Source organism: Protopterus annectens, chromosome 3.part0, assembly GCF_019279795.1.
Source record: "Protopterus annectens isolate FY-2018-M chromosome 3.part0, PAN1.0, whole genome shotgun sequence".
Taxonomy (NCBI): domain Eukaryota; kingdom Metazoa; phylum Chordata; order Ceratodontiformes; family Protopteridae; genus Protopterus; species Protopterus annectens.
This window is the reverse complement of record NC_056731.1, coordinates 1,882,544,225-1,882,562,277: the sequence shown is the minus strand read 5'-3', so window position 1 is coordinate 1,882,562,277 and position 18,053 is coordinate 1,882,544,225. Positions and strand designations below refer to the sequence as shown.

The 18,053-nt window shown below is 39.4% G+C and overlaps 1 protein-coding gene across 1 annotated transcript in view; it reads right to left on the bottom strand.

The window, feature by feature from the left end:
- The window catches only part of LOC122797153 (zinc finger protein 883-like), a 140,251-nt gene extending 123,738 nt beyond the window's left edge, over positions 1 to 16,513 (bottom strand). Inside the window, exon 1 of the mRNA XM_044065961.1 lies at positions 16,371 to 16,513. Coding sequence (XP_043921896.1) covers positions 16,371 to 16,382 — 12 coding nt within the window. The 5' untranslated portion in view covers positions 16,383 to 16,513. The remainder of the gene's footprint in view (positions 1 to 16,370) is intronic.
- Between the last annotated feature and the right edge of the window lie 1,540 nt (positions 16,514 to 18,053).

Below are 18,053 nucleotides of genomic sequence, written 5' to 3'. Positions count from 1 at the left end.
TTGGCAAGCATGAACATAAACCATACTCACCAGCTACAGGCTGCTGCCTTGGTGGTATACCAGGGGGACTTACATAATCGTGTGAGAGATGTGATGTCAGTGCTAGAGGGTGGGTGCAGCATTACAGTACATCAACAGTACAAGTCCACAATACTGCTGCTTATGCACATCTATTTATTACTACTACTGTGTAGCAGACTATATATATATGACATCTCACATATGCATGATCTACCTGTACAGATGCAGATGCATATGCAACAGTGGTCTACTGATGTGCCCTGTGGCCTTACCTGCACACTCCTCAGCCAGTGTGTGGGTAGCACCTACCTCCACAATGGTCTCTGCCAGTTGGGTGTGTGGGTGGGCAGGTGTCATGAGGCTGGCGAGGAGCTCCTCAACACATGTCGGGGGGATGGATGGCATGACCCCCCCACCGCTGTGAGATGATCCCCCGAACTGCAGCAGCATGCCAATGGGCATTGCAAAGCAGGTCAGTACAATGATGCCGGACCTGCTCATAACTGCAGCTATACAGGCCGACATCATTGAACCTGTGGACTAGTTCGTTCACAAGGTGGGACGCTCCTGCTGCTCATGGGTGGTCCTGCCGAACAGAACCAGATAGTGCTGTATAAGGTAGTTCAAAATTACCTCATTTACCACCAGTAAATACCCTGATAAACGGCCGTGGCACATCTTGCCTGAAAGACATAAAGATGGAAACAGGTCTGAGCAACTCCTACAGCAAGGTTACCATAGTTCTTAATACACACCTCTGTCATCCCCCCACCATATCAATGACAACAAACTGTTCACACAACTGAATAGGTATGGCTACAGCTTACCTACCATTGGGGCATATATACGTTCATAGGTTCATAGGTAGGTACTAGGCTATTGGCCATAGGGCCTATATAAGCCTAGCCAAATGGTACACTGGCTTTTGCCACCCAAGAAAATTATTTACCTGTGCCCCTGTCAAGCACAGCCACAGAAGTGATCTCCAGTGTGAATTTCCTATCTCCCATCCAATCATCAAGATTTTTCTTGAAGAGTGTTAATGAGGAGCTTTGTTTGATATAGATAGGTAGTTTGTTCCAGAGTATGGGAAGTCTCTGAGACAGGAATCTATCCCTCCAGCTTGTTCTGTTTATTGTGGTGACAAGGTTTAGAGTGTGTAGCTCGGAGAGATTGGGATTTCTTTACATGGAGCATGTCCAACAGCTCTGGGTTTGACATAGCTTTGTATGTTAGGCAGAGATCGCCTCTGAGTAGGTGATATACCACAGAGTAATGCTGGAGATTTTTGAGACGGTGTGCATAGCGCACATGTTTGAGGCAGGTAATCCTCTTTGTGAGGTATTTCTGTGTCCTTTCCAGTTGTTGTAGATGTCTTGTGAAGTACATACCAAAAGGGGCGTTGTACTCTATAATGGGTCTAATGAGTGATGTGTAGAGTGGAACAATGACCTCTTTTTTCCTGGATGAGAAACCTTTTGTGATGAGGTGTGCCACGTAGAAGGATTTCCTGATTGCTGTGGCGAAGTGATTATTAAAGGAGAGACTACTGTCCACCTTGTGTCCCAAGATATCTTATCACACTTTCGGTGTTAAGTAGACTACTGCCTATGTGGTAGTTCATGGGTACAGAGTTTTTACCAAAAGGGATGACAATGCACTTTTTGGCATTGAGCTTGAGGCCATGGCTTTGACACCAGGCATTTGTCTCAGTGAGGCCCTTTTGTAGGATTTCCACATCATTAGGAGATTTGATTATGGCTCCTAGTTTGCAGTAATCTGCGAACTTTGTTAGCCAAAGACGTTCTGTGTTAGCCTGTACTTTAGAGAAGTAGATACCAAACAGGAGAGGACCTAGGACTGAACCCTGTGGTACTCCACTTTCCACTGGTCTGAAGTTGGATTTAGAGTCTGCTACTTTCACAGTGTGGGTTTGGTCAGTGAGCCAGTTGGCAACCCATCTTGTGACATAGGGATTTATACCTAGTTTAGTGAGTTTGTCTATAATTTCAGAGGGGGGATGGTGTTGAAAGCCTTGGCGAGATTTAGATAGGCTGTGTGTACCACCTTACCCTCATCTACAGCTTTGGTGACCGCTTCAAAGAAGTCTATCAGGTTTAGGAGACATGATTTCCTTTTTACAAACCCGAACTGGGTAGGGTCCAGAGTTTGGAGATTACCAGTGTCATTGTTTATAAGTTCCATGATGATACGCTCAATAGCCTTGCAGACCAGGCTCATCAGGCTAATGGGGTGGTAGTTCCCGGGGTCCATGGTGGCTCCACCTTTGTGGAGTGGGATAACCATTGCTGTGTGACATTCAGTGGGCACAAAGCCTGTGGTGAGGCTATGATTGAACATGGTACTTAGGTGGGGTGCCAGTTCGTTCTGTAGTTCATGTAGAATGCAGCCTGGGATGTTATCAGGTCCTATAGATGCTGCCCTCTTGGCTTTGGAGAGTGTGTTTTATACCTGTGCAGTCATGATTACAGGAACTTTGCATTCTTCCGGTATAGAGATGGGCCCTTTAGGGGATGAGAGAGGGGTAAAGTTAGCACTGAACCTATCTGCCAGGATGTTGGCAATATCAGTTGGTTCTCTATATTTAGTGCCATTGTGCTGTAACTCAGAGCAGATCTGAATGTTGCCATTGAGATTCTTGACATAGCTATAGAATGCTTTGTGGTTGTACTTAGAATCAGTGGCGATTTTGTTTTCATAACTAGCTTTGGAGGATTTTATGAGGGATCTCAGCTTCTTACTAAGGCTGACCAGGGAGTTCCTCCAATCATGGGATTTTACTCTTTTTGCAACAGTTTCTTTCTTTTGTTGTAGAGTTTGTTTATGGCAGAAGACCAGCAGATTGGCTTCCTTTTTTTGGAGGATAGCATCTTGGTTCTGTTAGGAATAGCACGATCCATGCACTCGTGTAAGTGCTTATAAAGTGCAATTGTATAGGATTCAGCAGTCGTATCTCTATTGTCCGTCAGCATGGGTGTCGTGAAGTTTGCCACTTCTGTCTTAAGAAGCATGAAGTTGGCTTTGGAGAAATTTTTTACGGTTGTTTTCCTAATGGGGGGTGGGGCTGGGATGTGGATGTCTAGGGTGATTAGCTTGTGGTTGGATCTGACCAACGAGGAGCTGACCTCTGGTGTGGAACACCGGTCACCCATGTTGGTGATGACCAGGTCTAGGATATTGCTGCCCCTGGTGGGGGTGTTGATAAGTTGATCCAAGGCGTTGGAATTGATGATTTCCAGAAAACGTTGAACAAATGAGTTGGTACTTGAGTAGTTTTCCCAGTTAATGGTAGGGTAGTTGAAATCACCCATTATTAGAGTGTTGAGTTGTACCTTAATATTTTCCAGTGTATCAAGAAAAGAGGAGTGGGAATCCTGGGGCATGGTGGGGGGTCTGTAGCAAGCTACAATCTGGTTTGCGGTTTTGCCCAGAGTTAGTTGAACTTGGATAATCTCAGATGCATTATGCTGAGTAAGTTGCATAGCAAACAGAACACATGCATATATGGGACCACAGTGGTCATTACAACAGCATGTAGGTACATTGATGGCAGCATGCCACCAATGTGGGAGTATTTCAAAATAGCACATGCATAGAAACAAATTTAAATAATTATTAAACAATAGGACATATGTTCCAATAGTAGAGTTAAGTCAGCACATTCCAATTGAGTTGTGTATTTAATTTATTGTTGCAGATATGGTGGGGGGAGACAGAGATGTCAATTAACAACTAGTATATTCCTGTAGTTCGCATTACTTTCCTAATCAGTGTTGTGATCTGTACCTTACAGGTATTAGTACACTACCTTATTGCCTTAGTTTGGACAGTGGTATGGCTGTCGATAACTATATACATGAGCTGGTTTTACCTGCAGTATACACCTCTTACCTGGTATACCTGTGGAGGTATTGTTTGTTAACACTACCTAACTGTTTCTACACATACTCCAGATTCCAGGTTGATGTTATGCACATACCTGTCAATCTCTTTTTGCACACACTCTGGGCATGTCTTCAGCACATGCAGGTGAACGGGACATATTTCGACTATTGCCCCGTTAAACATTTAGTCACTTATACAATGACAGGTTTGTTTTATTTGAAATTTTCCAAATATGTACAGCGCTGACAGTCAGTTATATGACATGAAATGCTGCCTACATGTCAGAAATTAGCACACTGATATGGCAAGGGGCAGGGTAACAGCCAGCAGATATGGGCCGAATAACTGGACATTCTGGACATTTCTGTACACTTGTGGGGTATGTTTCTGCATACAGCTTACTACCACTCCCAGGATTCGAGCCATGGCTGTGTTTGCTAAAAATAAAACACTGTCCATCACAGTTGAGTGTGCTATATAGGTATTGCTGTGTATCTCTTGACTGATTTCTGTCTATAATTCTCCTGTGGTTTTACATTCTGACCTTGTAATTGCAACACTCTTATACAGGATTTTTCCTAGACAGTTGTATTATGTAGTACAGTGTGGGTGATAGTGATGAGTAATACCTTATTATTCTGAGCAACTGCAACACTAACAATGGCATACAATACCAGAGTAAACAGTACCAGTACAGGATATCAATCTTTTATTTATAGGCACACTGTTCATATCTGACAGACCTGTGGGAGCAATGTTTGTTAGCACTACCTGCATGTTGCCACACAAATTACCAGTTTTCACATTAGTATTATGCACATACGTCTCACTCTATTACTGTACACACTCTGGGCACAGCTTGACAACATGGGGGTGGAGATGGGACATACTTGGCAACTTACTCTCATAACATTTTGGGGGGTTACTAGAGTGACAGGTTTGTTGTTATAGATGCCTGACAATCAGTTGTATATCTTGTTTGCTGCCTAAATGTCTGGAATCATCCTGATTTGCCAGGGGGATGGGGGTGACAGACAGCAGCTACGGGCCAATTTACTGGACATTCTGGACATTTCTGTACACTTGTCGGGTATGATTCTGCATACAATGACAGGTTTGTTTTATGTGACATTTTCCAAATATGTACAGGTCAGACAGTCAGTTAAATGACATGAAATGCTGCCTACATGTCAGAAATTAGCACATTGATGTGGCAGGGGGCAGGGTAACAGCCAGCAGATATGGGCCGAATAACTGGACATTCTGGACATTTCTGTACACTTGCGGGGTATGTTTCTGCATAGAGCTTACTACCACTCCCAGGATTCGAACCATGGAGGTGTGTGCAAAAAATACAATAGTTCACATCGCAGTTGAGTGTGCTATTTGGATTTTGTTGTCTGACTTTTCAGTGTTTTCTGTATAAGTCTCTCTCAGTTGTACTATTTGACCCCCTGGGATTACAACAGTCATATACAGGCATTCCTACACAATTTATTTATGCAGCATAGTGTGGGTAACAGTGCTTATTACAACGGTACTATTTAGTGATTGCAACTCTACATTACCATATGATACCAGAGTGAACACATGCAGTCCAGCAGTTAGACCTTAATTGTCAGGCTATTATGCTTTTACTTACATAGGTTCATAGGTTGATAGGTAGGTACTAGGCTATCGGCCCAAGGGCCTACGTAAGCCAAGCCAGCAAGGTTCCATAGCTTACGCCACCCAAGAAAGTTATTTTCATGTGCCACTGTCCATCAGAGACACAGAAGTGATCCCTGGGGTGTATTTCCTATTTCCCATCCACTCATCAAGATTTTTCTTGAAGAGTGCTAATGAAGAACTTTGCTTGACATACATGGGTAGCTTGTTCCAAAGTATAGGAAGTCTATGGGACAGGAATCTATCCCTCCAGCATGTCCTGTTTATTGTGGTGACAAGGTTTAGGTCCCTAGAGTGTGTAGCTCGGAGGGATTGGGATTTCTTTAGGTGTAGCATGTCCAACAGCTCTGGGTTTGACATAGCTTTATATGTTAGGCAGAGATCACCTCGGTGTAGACGATATGCTACGGAGTAAAGCTGGAGTTTTTTGAGGCAGTCAGTGTAGGGAATTTGTTTGAGGCCAGTAATCCTCTTTGTGAGGTACTTCTGTGGCCTTTTCAGCTGCTGCAAATGTCTTGTGAGGTACATTCCAAAAGGGGCATTGTACTCTATAATGGGTCTAATGAGTGATGAGTAGAGGGGAACAAAGACCTCTTTTTTCCTGGATGAGAACCCTTTTATGATGAGGTGTGCCATGTAGACGGACTTCCTGACTACTGTGGCGATGTGACTATCAAAGGAGGGACTACTGTCCACCTGGGTCCCAAGGTCTCTTATCACGGATTTGGTGTTAAGTAGATTGCTGCCTATGTGGTAGTTCATGGGTACAGAGTTTTTACCAAAGGGGAAGACACTGCACTTTTTGGCACTGAGCTTGAGGCCATGGCTCTGACACCAGGCATCTGTCTCAGTGAGGCCCTTCTGTAGGATGTCCATATCATTTGGGGACTTGACTATGGCTCCTAGTTTGCAGTCATCTGCGAACTTCATTAGCCAGAGGCCTTCTGTGTTAGCCTGTACTTCAGATAAGTAGATACCAAACAGGAGAGGTCCCAGGACGGAACCCTGTGGTACTCCACTTGTCACTGCTTTGAGGTCAGATTTGGAGTCTGCAACTTTTACAGTGTGGGTTCTGTCAGTGAGCCAGTTGGCAACCCATCTTGTGACGTTGGGATTTATACCTAGTTTAGTGAGTTTAGCTATAATTCCAGAATGGGGGATGGTGTTGAAAGCCTATATGAAGCTCTTCCCTGCCCTATTCTCTGGTGTATGCAGTACATGCCCTTAAACAATACAGGTTTTATACAGGCAATTAACATACTACTACTTTTAGAATTATTTCCTATGACAGTACATGCAAGAGTATTACTAACCTGCCTCACGTTGCAACTGTTCAGTCTACAGCCATAGGCTTCCTGGTTCGCAGTCCGCTCACCTACTGCTGTGAAAGACATAAGAGGAATATTTAGCCATACCTATCCATAATATACATGAGCTGGCAATTATTAAACAGGTAGTGGACTGATACTTACACATGGCTGGGACATCCCCTGTCCTCCTAGCCTCTTGGATCCACTGATCCAAGAGATCCCCCTTTCTCCGCTTCAGGTCGGCATAGTGATGCCTGACCTGCTCACCAGTTCGGGGTATGCCAGTGACACTGGTGAGGTCAAAGACGAGATGGTCCCAGGCTTCCACCTTGTATTGGGAACCCTGGTACTGGCTCTGCATTAGTTTCTGGTCATGGTCTTTCAGAAGGAGTCCTGCCATGACTCTGGACTCCTGGATGCCCCAGAACTGCACCTGAAAGCGCACACTCTCTCCCATTCCAGACATAGTGCCTACAAGGGGTAGCTACAACCAGTTATGAGATGTATTCCCACCAGTTGGGTTTAAACAGGGCCAGTTTCCCACACTTTGCCATGCTTGGATGGTTTTAAAAATGCTAAGGTATGGGCAAACCTGCTTACCTAAGGTTGGCATTGCTTAAAGGGGTATACCAATAGGCAGACTGAGTTAGTTGGCCTACAAATTGCTTACACCTACTAAGCTGGGCTGTGCAATGCTTAGCGTTGCTTAATATTTAATTTGCATTATATTTGCATTGTGGCATTGATTTATTATTCATTACATGTTATATATGTGTTTGTTATCCATGATTCATGTGTACGTACACTGTACGGGGTCCTTGTGTTTATTAGGGGATTTCAACACTTTATTACAATGACACCTCACATCTGGGATTAATGAGGTACTCCAGTTCACATATTTATGTCCTGTAGTAGGTTATACAATATAAAACTGTATATAGAGTCCTTTCACATGTTCAGTTTGTATTTCCTATAGTGAGGATCTGTTTGGTGATACCTCAATCTTATGTACTGCTGTGATGACTTAGTGGTTAGCTACTGTGACTATAGTGTACAGTGTCCTGGGTTCAGAACCTGCAAAGGCTGTTTATTTTGTTTCTGGCCAGAACAGCAGCTGATGCGTACAGATTGATTAAGGTACTTTTAAGCGGGTTTGTGCAAAGGTAAGCAATGCTAACCTCCAGTTAAATATGCTTACAAGAGTGTTAGCTCCAATATTGTTTAACCTGTGTGCGCATTGCTTACCCCCATGCAAACGGGCTTAAACCCGCTTACTACTGCTTAAATATGCTTACTCTTGCTTACCACTGCATACTTCTGCTTACCACCGCACTAATTTAGACAATAATGTCTAATGGTTCTAGGGAAGGTGGTGGATTTGGAAACCATATGGATTTATCATTCATTACACATTTTACATTCCATTTGTATCCCTGATTCCTGTGTACATATATTGTATGGGGGCATTTATGATTATCTGTGGACTTTACAACATTATGACAATGACACCTCACATCTGCATTTAATGCAGTACTCCAGTTCACAAATATATGTTATGTTGTAGGTTATGGAACAAAATCAATTGATCATAAAGTGATTTGACATGGAAAATGGATTGTACTGGAGTGGGACTCGAACCGGGAATGACTGCTCGTAAGGCAAATTCTCTGCCCACTACACTATTGCTGTACTACTTCATTTGCATATATCTTGCTTTTTATTCTCTTGTGCCATTTAAGCTGCATTAACCATAGCCAATCGATGGGCAAACCCATGCACCTATGGTTAAATTTAATCTGTTTTATAAAAAAAAAAAAAACTTCTTTATATTTAATGTTTTAACTATTGCTCTTGTAAACTTGGGGGGATGTTGCTGGGGGTATGCGAACAACTATGAGTGGTCGCACTCATTCTTATTCATACACTGCTGTTCTTCATTGCAAGGGCATGTATATTCTGAGAGCTCTGCTCTCAGACATGCCTCCTGCACTCGTACATGCTCCGTGTCCGTTTCGGAGCTCAGGCAGTGCTCCTTCATTAATATGCATGGTGCGCTGCCATCCTGCTCCTAAACGGCTGCTTCCATGCAGGACTAAGCTAGTCCTTCACAGAAGGATAGTGAATATGGGGGATGATCTTTAACAGCACAAGGAAAGTGGTTGTTACTGTACATACCCAGGGGTGAAGAGAAACATTAAACCTTCCAGCAGAATTATGGTTGATAAAGGATTCTTGCAGAATTATGGCTGCTAAACGACAAGCTACATCTATGTACACAGATAAATATATGAAGTATGATTCTAGAACTGTCAGGCAGAAGCACAGCAGATGGCCTGGTAAACCCTCACCCTTTAAGTTTTACTTGTTTGGATCTCATTCTCACATGTGAGTTTGGATTTTAAAAGTATACACAATGGAAAATGTATCTTACAATCACTTGCTCAAACCACCCAGCTTGATTCAGAGTTGCTCAAGGATAATGGACCAAAAGCTGCCATTTGTTTGTGTTTTTGCACACTTTTCAGAGAAGCAAGATTGTGAATAGTTACAAGTTAGTAAGTTTTAGGTGTTCTGAGATTGGTGTATTTCAGAAGAAGTAAGAGAAGACTGACACATTTCCTGCTGCGGTCACTTTTTTGTCCAAAGTACAGTGACAGTGTGAATAAAACAAAGTAAGGAAGATGTCAAGAGGCACACCACCCTACATGGCAGGATGCAGTGAGGGCTTGGTTCCCTACAAAAGTTAATCTTATTTTGTTGATAAACATGAGTAATATGAGAAACTGTATCATTTTATGAGCAAGTACATACTTAACAGTTGTCTGTTAAATAAAGCTTTTAAATAACAGCTTATGTGAGCTTTAGTAAATTTAGTAGATACAGTAGGTCCAAAACACATACGGCATTGTTTCCAGTTAGGTGTTTTTGGTTTTATACAACAAAATCAATATATCCCCCTTTTTCACCCCTACCTATAGTAGGCAATATTTATTAGTTTTGTGTTTGTAAGTGTTTTAACAGGTTTGATAGTATTTTTCAAATGCTTATTAATATGTGCCTTATACTGATTTTGTTTTTATGTCAAGATGGTTAGCCTACTTAAATGGCAAGCTTACAGTTTTGAGTGAATGTTGTTTTTAATTGAATGCTGTTTTTGATTGGCCATATGAAGGTCATTGTTGAGTATTTATCTGAGAGCATTGTGTACATTTTTAAGTCTGAAGAAGTGTTCGGTTGAACGTGAAAGCGCTCACTAGTTCTTTCATTTTTATCTGTTGTTACTCAATAAACGGTCGGCTTCGATAGTCGTGGTGTTGGCTCTTGTGTTTATTTATGGAGTTCCAAAATTCAACAAAATCTTTATTTTGTTTTTGGGTATGCATTAAAAATCTGTGTGTTGTTATGTATCTAAGAGCTATTTGTCTGAATTCATTCCAAGACATCTGAGTTCTGTCTTTCCAGTTCAGTGTAATATAATACTTTTTTAAGTGTGAATAATATAATTAATATCCTTTCTTGTTGTTTCTTTAGCTTCACATGGGGAACATGTAATAGGGCAAATTTCCAAGATAATGTAGATTTCTTATATCCCATTTTGCTTAGTCTGACTTTGAGTAAACACCATAATTTGTATGAGCATTTACATCTCCAGAATATATGAAGTAGGTCAGCATTCTGGCTATCACAATGTAGACATAAGGGGGATGAAGTAGGTTTAAATGTGTTTATTTGTGTAGGGGTAAGGTATACATTATTTAGTATCATGAACTGAGTGTAGCTCAGTTTTCTGAACGGAATATATTAATTGTTATTTGAGTAATTTGGTCATTAGAAATTAGTGGATCTATACCACGCCAGTATTTTGAGAAAAGTGTCTCTTCTTGGTACCTTATTGTGAGTTTGTACAAGCAGGATATCATTTTCTTTCTCAGTGTTAGTAAAGACTAGAGTGTTTTGACTAAACTTATGTCTCTCTGTGTGATTGTAGGATTATTTCCTATACTGGCACACATATCTCTGATTTGTCTTAGCATAATTAGGCATTGTTTAGGTAAGTTCAAAGTTGTTCTTAGCTCTGTGAGGGATTGATTCCTATATGAATAAAGGTCTAAAACCATCATCTCCCTTAGCAAGGGCTATGGTTTTAAGTTTAACATTTTATCATTAATCTCAAGATTAGGATTCATATGCAGAAGTTGCATTATAATGAAGGCATTATCTAAATTCAATGAGTTGATAAGAATTTTGTAATGCCTTAATTTTGTCTCCAATTGTTTTATGTAACTTCATGTTCTTCAAACTATTTTTGTCCAAGAAAGGGAGAGCCTGGGGATTTATGTTTAATGATTTAACATAGTTATAGTATAGGGGTATCCAAGTAGGAGACCATATTTTTTTTGCTTGGATTGTATTAAGATATTGCCAGGAACCTGATGACTCTTATTATGTCAAAATATAGCTTAAAGTCTGGGAGAGCTAAGCCTCCTTTTTCTTTAGGGAGTATCAGTTTTTATATGCAACTCTGACTGATTTAGGATACCATACAAACATGCAGAGAGAGGAGTGTAGTTTATGGAAGAAGTTAGCTTGTATTAGTATGTCAGTAGCATTGAATAGGTATAGCATTCTGGGTAGAATGTTCATTTTGATAATGGCAACCCTGGCTAGTACAGATAAATTAAGTTTTTTCCATCTTTAAAGGTCCTGTTGTATTGCTGACCATAGGTTTGTTACAATGCTTTGGTACACCAGCGATTGGTCTTGATGAAAAATAATTCAGAGGTATTTTATAGTGTGCTTAAATTTAACTTTTGTGGGGAGTGGGTACATTGTTAGTTTGCAGGATAGCTTGGCAGGAAATACTAGTGATTTTTCTGGGTTTATTTTATAATTAGAGAATTTCAAGTAGTTTCTTATAGAGGTTAAGATCTTCTCGATATCAGAGCTTGGTATTGTAAAATATAGGTTCAGGTCATCTGTGAAGGCTGTAAAAGGAATCATTGTATTATATAAATTTGGCATTTGTTGATAGATTTTTTTGTATAATAAGTAGAAATAATGGTTCTATATACAAACTGAAGAGATATGGTGACAGGGGTATCCCTGTCTAGTTCCATTTTTAATATCTATTCTAGAAGATAACTTTTTATTAACCTGTAGTGTAGTATGTGCTTTGGAGTAAAACACTTTAATGAATGTTATAAATTCTGGGGGAATGTTGAAATATGGTAGTATTAAAAATAAGAATTTTAATTGATTTTGTCGAAAACCTTAGATGCATCTATTACCAGAGTAAACGGCGGGGAGTTTTTCTGACTAGACAAGGTAATCATAGCATCCAATGTTATGGTGTTGTAATAGGTTTGTCTTTATTGAATAAAACCAGAGTGATAGGGTGAAATAATACTAGTTGTCACTGTTTTTAATCTGTTGGCTAAGATGGAGGCAAATATCTTTATGTCCACGTTGATTAGAGAATGGGTCTGTAGTTTCTGGGGGCTTGAAGGGTCAGCCTTGTCTTTAAGAACAAATACTGTGTTTGATGCATTTAGATGTTGATTAGTAATATTATTAATTATAAGGTAGTTAAAAAGATTTAGTAATATTTTACGAGTTGTTAGAATAAAAGCTTTATAAAATTCCGCTGTGAATCCGTCCGGTCCTGGGGATTTATTCGACTTAAGATTTTTAATGGCTGTAATTGTTTCTTGTAGGACACATACACGCTTTTACTCCTCCTGATTTTGCTTCTTAATGATTTTTTAGGTAAATGATAGAGAATTAAAGTAATTCAGTAGGCAATTATAAAGAAAGGGATTACCACTTCTGCAGTGCACAGGTGATGGGTGGGGCTGCAATGACTGACATCAGGTTAGCTGTCAAATGAAACAGATACATTCCATTAACCATTTACAACATCAGCATTAAGCAGCAAGCACAGACATAATACAGTTAGGCTACTAACAACAATTAAATATGATTAAGTTGTAAACAGATTAGTATGCATTTTTAAGTAGTAATTGCCTTTGTAATGAATAAAATACAAGTTTCTTATCCGTAAAGACTTCTAATTAATTTAATGTAATGGCTTGGGTGTAATTTTTATGAAAGTTCTTTAAACAACCCCCACCCCTGTTAGAAATAATGTTCATTTTTTTAAACATGTAACAAGTTTTTATTTTATTTTCTATTATAGATTTCTGGTACACTTAACCAAAAGGTAACTTTTCTGTTTTTTTTTTATAAGTTACATGTAATACATTAACATATTTGTTAATGTTTGTATTTCAGTGTATCACTTTAACTTCTACAATGCTGGTACGATTAATTTTACTTTTTTATATGTGCCATATAATATAGTAATACATTTGTTACTGTTTATATTTCAATGGGATGTTTTAGCTTCTACAATGCTGGTATACTTTATTTTACTTCTTTACACATGCCATACAATACATTTATTAAGGTTTACCTTTCAAAGCGTTGTTGCTAGTATCCAGAATTTGTCCCATTAAGTGAGTGCATACATCGACAATCCTAATCACAAGGAACAGGCAGCACTTGCTTCTGTACAATCTGCCGTCTAAGCAGTAGTCCCTTTTTTTTACAATCACCAGTCAATAATGCCAGACATTAAGAGTTTAATTACCTCTTAATGGTTAATGAATCTGTGCTGATAGGCTACTTGTTACTGTCAGTGCTATCAATGTGTCTATCTTTCTGCCTGTCTGTCTCTCTCCTCACTTACGCTCTTATGCATGCAAGTGCACGCTCAAATGCTTGACTTTTTCTTTTAATTTTACTGTCATTATACAGCATAGCACTATTTAATTAGAGTACAAAATGGCAGCCCATTATTTTTTTACTGTTCAATCTTTATGTTAAATTAATATGCTGCCTTGAAGTACAGGACTTGTTTTCCAGTATGCTTTACCTGTTCATTAACACCCTGCTGGAGAACGTTCTTTCTCCATTGAGGGTGGTGAAGTGCAAATCCCCCTGTTCTCCACCAACAAAAGCAGGCTCTCTTTTTCCAAACAGCACATTGGGTTTACTTCCACTTAGATGTCAAACATGACATCAACAAGACTGAGAGAAAGCTCCATGGTTTATTAAACTATGAAAGGAAACTGTTGTTTCAAAATGTGAAAAATTGTTATACACAGCAATCAGTGTGCTTGTTGCAAATCTGGTTTATTAATGCATATACCTGTCAACTGTTCAGATTTTTTCAGAGTCCAGATTTTTGCCTCATATTTTTGGCCTGTTTCTCATAATTTGTTTTTGTTTTCTGGCACATTCTTTGCAAATCGCTGAAGACTGAAGTCAGAAAGCAGTGGCAGGCATTTGACTTTCAAACTTCATCTCCTATAGAAAATTCTTGCTACTGCACAACATGTTACTGTATAAACTTTCAAAGTTTGTAAGAGCAATATTTAAAACATTGCCCATATTTCTGGGTCTTTGACCCCCCCCCCATTATTTATGGCTTTGTCCAGGTTTCTTTATGTAAGAGTTTGAGAGGTATGCTAATGCAAAAAAAATGTCTAGCACACAGATTCATAACATCAAATTAACACAAACTTGTACAACATTCATTTCAAGCATAACCATAAGTTTAATTGATAACTAAAAAGGCAAAACATCCTAAACACAGCTTAAAAAGGCAAAAAGAGATGTTTAAGATATTTATTACTGCTTTGAGTGCATTTAAATGTAACGCAGTTAACAAGACAAACTGATAAAACAAAAACAAACCTTAACAACTTAATTTAAACTGTTTAAACCCCTAACATTGCATAACCGAATGTCAGTTACATAAAGAAGCTCACATCAACAACAGAACACACAGAACTGTGTACATACATATGCATGTACAATAGTACACATTCTCCAAACCCTTAATCTCACCAATTTTTTATCTAACTGGCCATAATACAGCTGCTTCTTCAAAATCTCTGACTATCTGACCATCACCTACCCCTGTCCACTACTATCGCTGTCTCCCATATACCTCTCAGCCTCTTAGTGCAATAAATCTGGACAAAACCTAAATAATGGGGGAATAAAGGCCCACAAATAGTTTATAAGAGCATTATTTAAAATCTTTCCATAAGAAAGTTGCTAGAATAACAGGATTTGTGTTAGCATGCATTTTTCTGAAGGCTATAAAGTTAGACTGCGCATCCTGCTTGGATTACTTTCAAATACTTAGTAATTCTGTATAATATTTCAAATTAAATGGGGCAGCCGTGGTGGTGCAGTGGTTAGTGTTGCCACCTCACAGCAAGAGGTTCTCCGGTTTGATCCTCTGCTGAGGTGCCTTCTGTTCAGAGTCTGCATGTCCTCCTTGTGGTTGTGTGGGTTTCCTTCGGGTGCTCCGGTTTCTTCCCAAAGACATGCTGTAGGTGGATTGGACACTCTAAATTGGCCCTAGGCCTTAGTGCATGGGTGCACCTTCTGTGGAAAGTTGGGTGCTGGGCTGGCAACTCGACACCGTAAAAACTCTACTACCAATGATGAGCAGACAGGTGATCCGCTGTGGCTACCCCTAACCGGGAAAAAGGAGAAAGAAGATTATTTTTTTTTATTTAGGACGAGTTTAAGTTTGCGCCTTCTGTGGAAGGTTGTGTGTCGGGCTGGCAACTCGACACCGTAAAAACTCCACTGCCAATCATGAGCGAACAGGTGATCTGCTGTGGCTACCCCTAACCGGGAAAAAGAAGAAAGAAGATTATTTTTTTTTTATTTAGGACGAATTTAAGTTTGCTACTTCTACTACCATTATCTGATCTGATTAATATACAGTGATTAACTAGATATATATGGATTGAAAATCTTCCACACAGAGAAGTTTCTTACACTGTTTTATTTTTGGACCCACCATACTCATTTAGTGGTTTGTCTGAGACTTCGGGGATACCATGGAGTTTACTTGCTTTTCAGACGTCAGCTGCAGAAGTACGTTTCTTAAACATCTGTCAGTGATATCTGAGTGTTATGAGGTTTGATTTAAAGTATGATGGCAGGTAAATAAACATAAACCAAGTAAACAATTATTTATTAGTACTAGCAAAAAAAAAGAAGAAAAAAAAGAAAAAAAATCTCTAAATAAGCAAAACATACTTTTTTGTTTAATTTATCATTTAACACAGTGGTTAAGGCTGTATTAACTGATAAGCTCCAGCTTTTATACTTGGATTTGACTCCTTACATCTGCTGCATCCTGTATGATTCTACACGGGATCACGGCTGAAAAAAAGAGATACTTGTACACAGATTACGCTCAGCAATCATTCCTTCCAACTTCAGAAATAAATGTTCTTGCCTCCCACACACTAAATGCAGAGTTCAGAATCAAAAGCAACTCCTGTCGTTTACAGAGATGGAAACTTGAACAAAGGAGATGTGTCTACACAAGACATATTTTTGTACAGCTATGTCTGTAGTCTTCATATTCCTTACCTGCAGGTTCATGATGTTTAATTTCAACCTTTAACACCAAAACAGAAGTGGTATGAAAGTATGAAAAGGTCATTTCATTTGCCAGCTCTACCTTATAGAAACTAAGTCCTTGTTTTTGTCAGCTTAAAGAGCCAGAAGCTCACTTCCTGTCCACCCGAATAATGCCTCCCTCTCCCCTCCCCCATTTACAAGTACTCAGTTGTGCTACAGCTGAGAAACTGCTCTGAGACAGTTACTGTTAGATCAGATTACAAACTCGTATCCAGTGGCTGGGTTACCATCTGTCTTCTTTTTCCTCAGTTAGGATATTCTGTATCTGGGTAGCTGTGTTCCCTGGAATGAAAAGTTGCAAATGATCTGTAATTTTTAGGATAAAAAATATCTTCTAACTTAAGTTAAACTGCTATACAAAACAAACAATGATTCTGTATCTGAAATGCAGTATGATATGAACCAATAGAAACAAGTAAAATTCTGCAACAATGAGTCTTTCTTTCTTTATTGATTGAATGTAATAATGTGAAAGCCAGTCCTTTTAATGATTGTGGAGATGGTATGGCCAACCAAACTCTCATGCATCTGTACAAAGAGGAATACGAATGTGTGACAGCTCAAATTCTGCAAGTGCATTCAATTTTGAGCCGTCAGTATGTAAGGAAATTAAGGTGTTATGCCGTGGAGAGCCACAGAAAATGTATTCCTACAAGCATTTGATTCAGAAGATTCACAGTCATGTCAGCAGTTCAAAAGCAGATGAGCAAATGGCTACTACAAGGAGCTACACAAAACCAAAAACATTCAACTTCCATATGCTTGCCTGTTTGATAAACCTGCCCCATACAAAATATATTAGTAAGAGTACATTTTCATGAACTAATGTGGCAACCAATCCATACTGCTTCCCATATGTTCAGTGTTTCTAATTAGCAAAAGCATAGACTGTTTCCATACTATGAGTTCACACAAACCGTTTTATATAGCCTTCTTTGCAGTGCAGAACCTGAATTGGTAGAGGAACAGAGTTCCTTTACTTTTTTTTTCATGACCCATGAAGCTAGGAGTCATACAGAATGCATCACTACCTCTTGCCCATAGCAAGACAAAAATTATTGGAAAAAATTAATTCAAGATCCTACACTGAGAGGTGATACTTGGTATCACTAAAAGGCCGACCTTTGTGAAACTTTCAAACACTTACAATAAGCAAACAAATCTGGTGCTGGCCTATATGGTCATCAGAAAATGGTCGATCTATACATCACCTCTCTGACAGGAGAATGAAATCCAGCAGGGTGTTAATGTGCAGGTAATGCCCACTTAGAAACAAGTCCAACCACTTTGTGGCAGCATATTAATCTACCATGAAGCTCAGACAAAGAAGAAATTAGCATTCACCATTTTTAAGCTGACTAAACAGTGATTTGCTATTTATTGAGTATAAAATTAAAGGTTTAAGTAAATATTTCAAAAAAAAAGAAAAGTGCTTGTGTGTAGGCATGAGAGAAAGAAAGAGCTGTGATTGCAAAAGTCAGTCCATCAAAATATTAACAATTAAAGAGATCTAAAACCCTTAATGTCCAAAATTACTGATGTTAACCTTCGGGTGGGGGGGTTGCAGTGGCTGTCATTGTATATTTATTTATTTATTTAATTTATTTGTATTCACGGAGACATCTAAAGGTC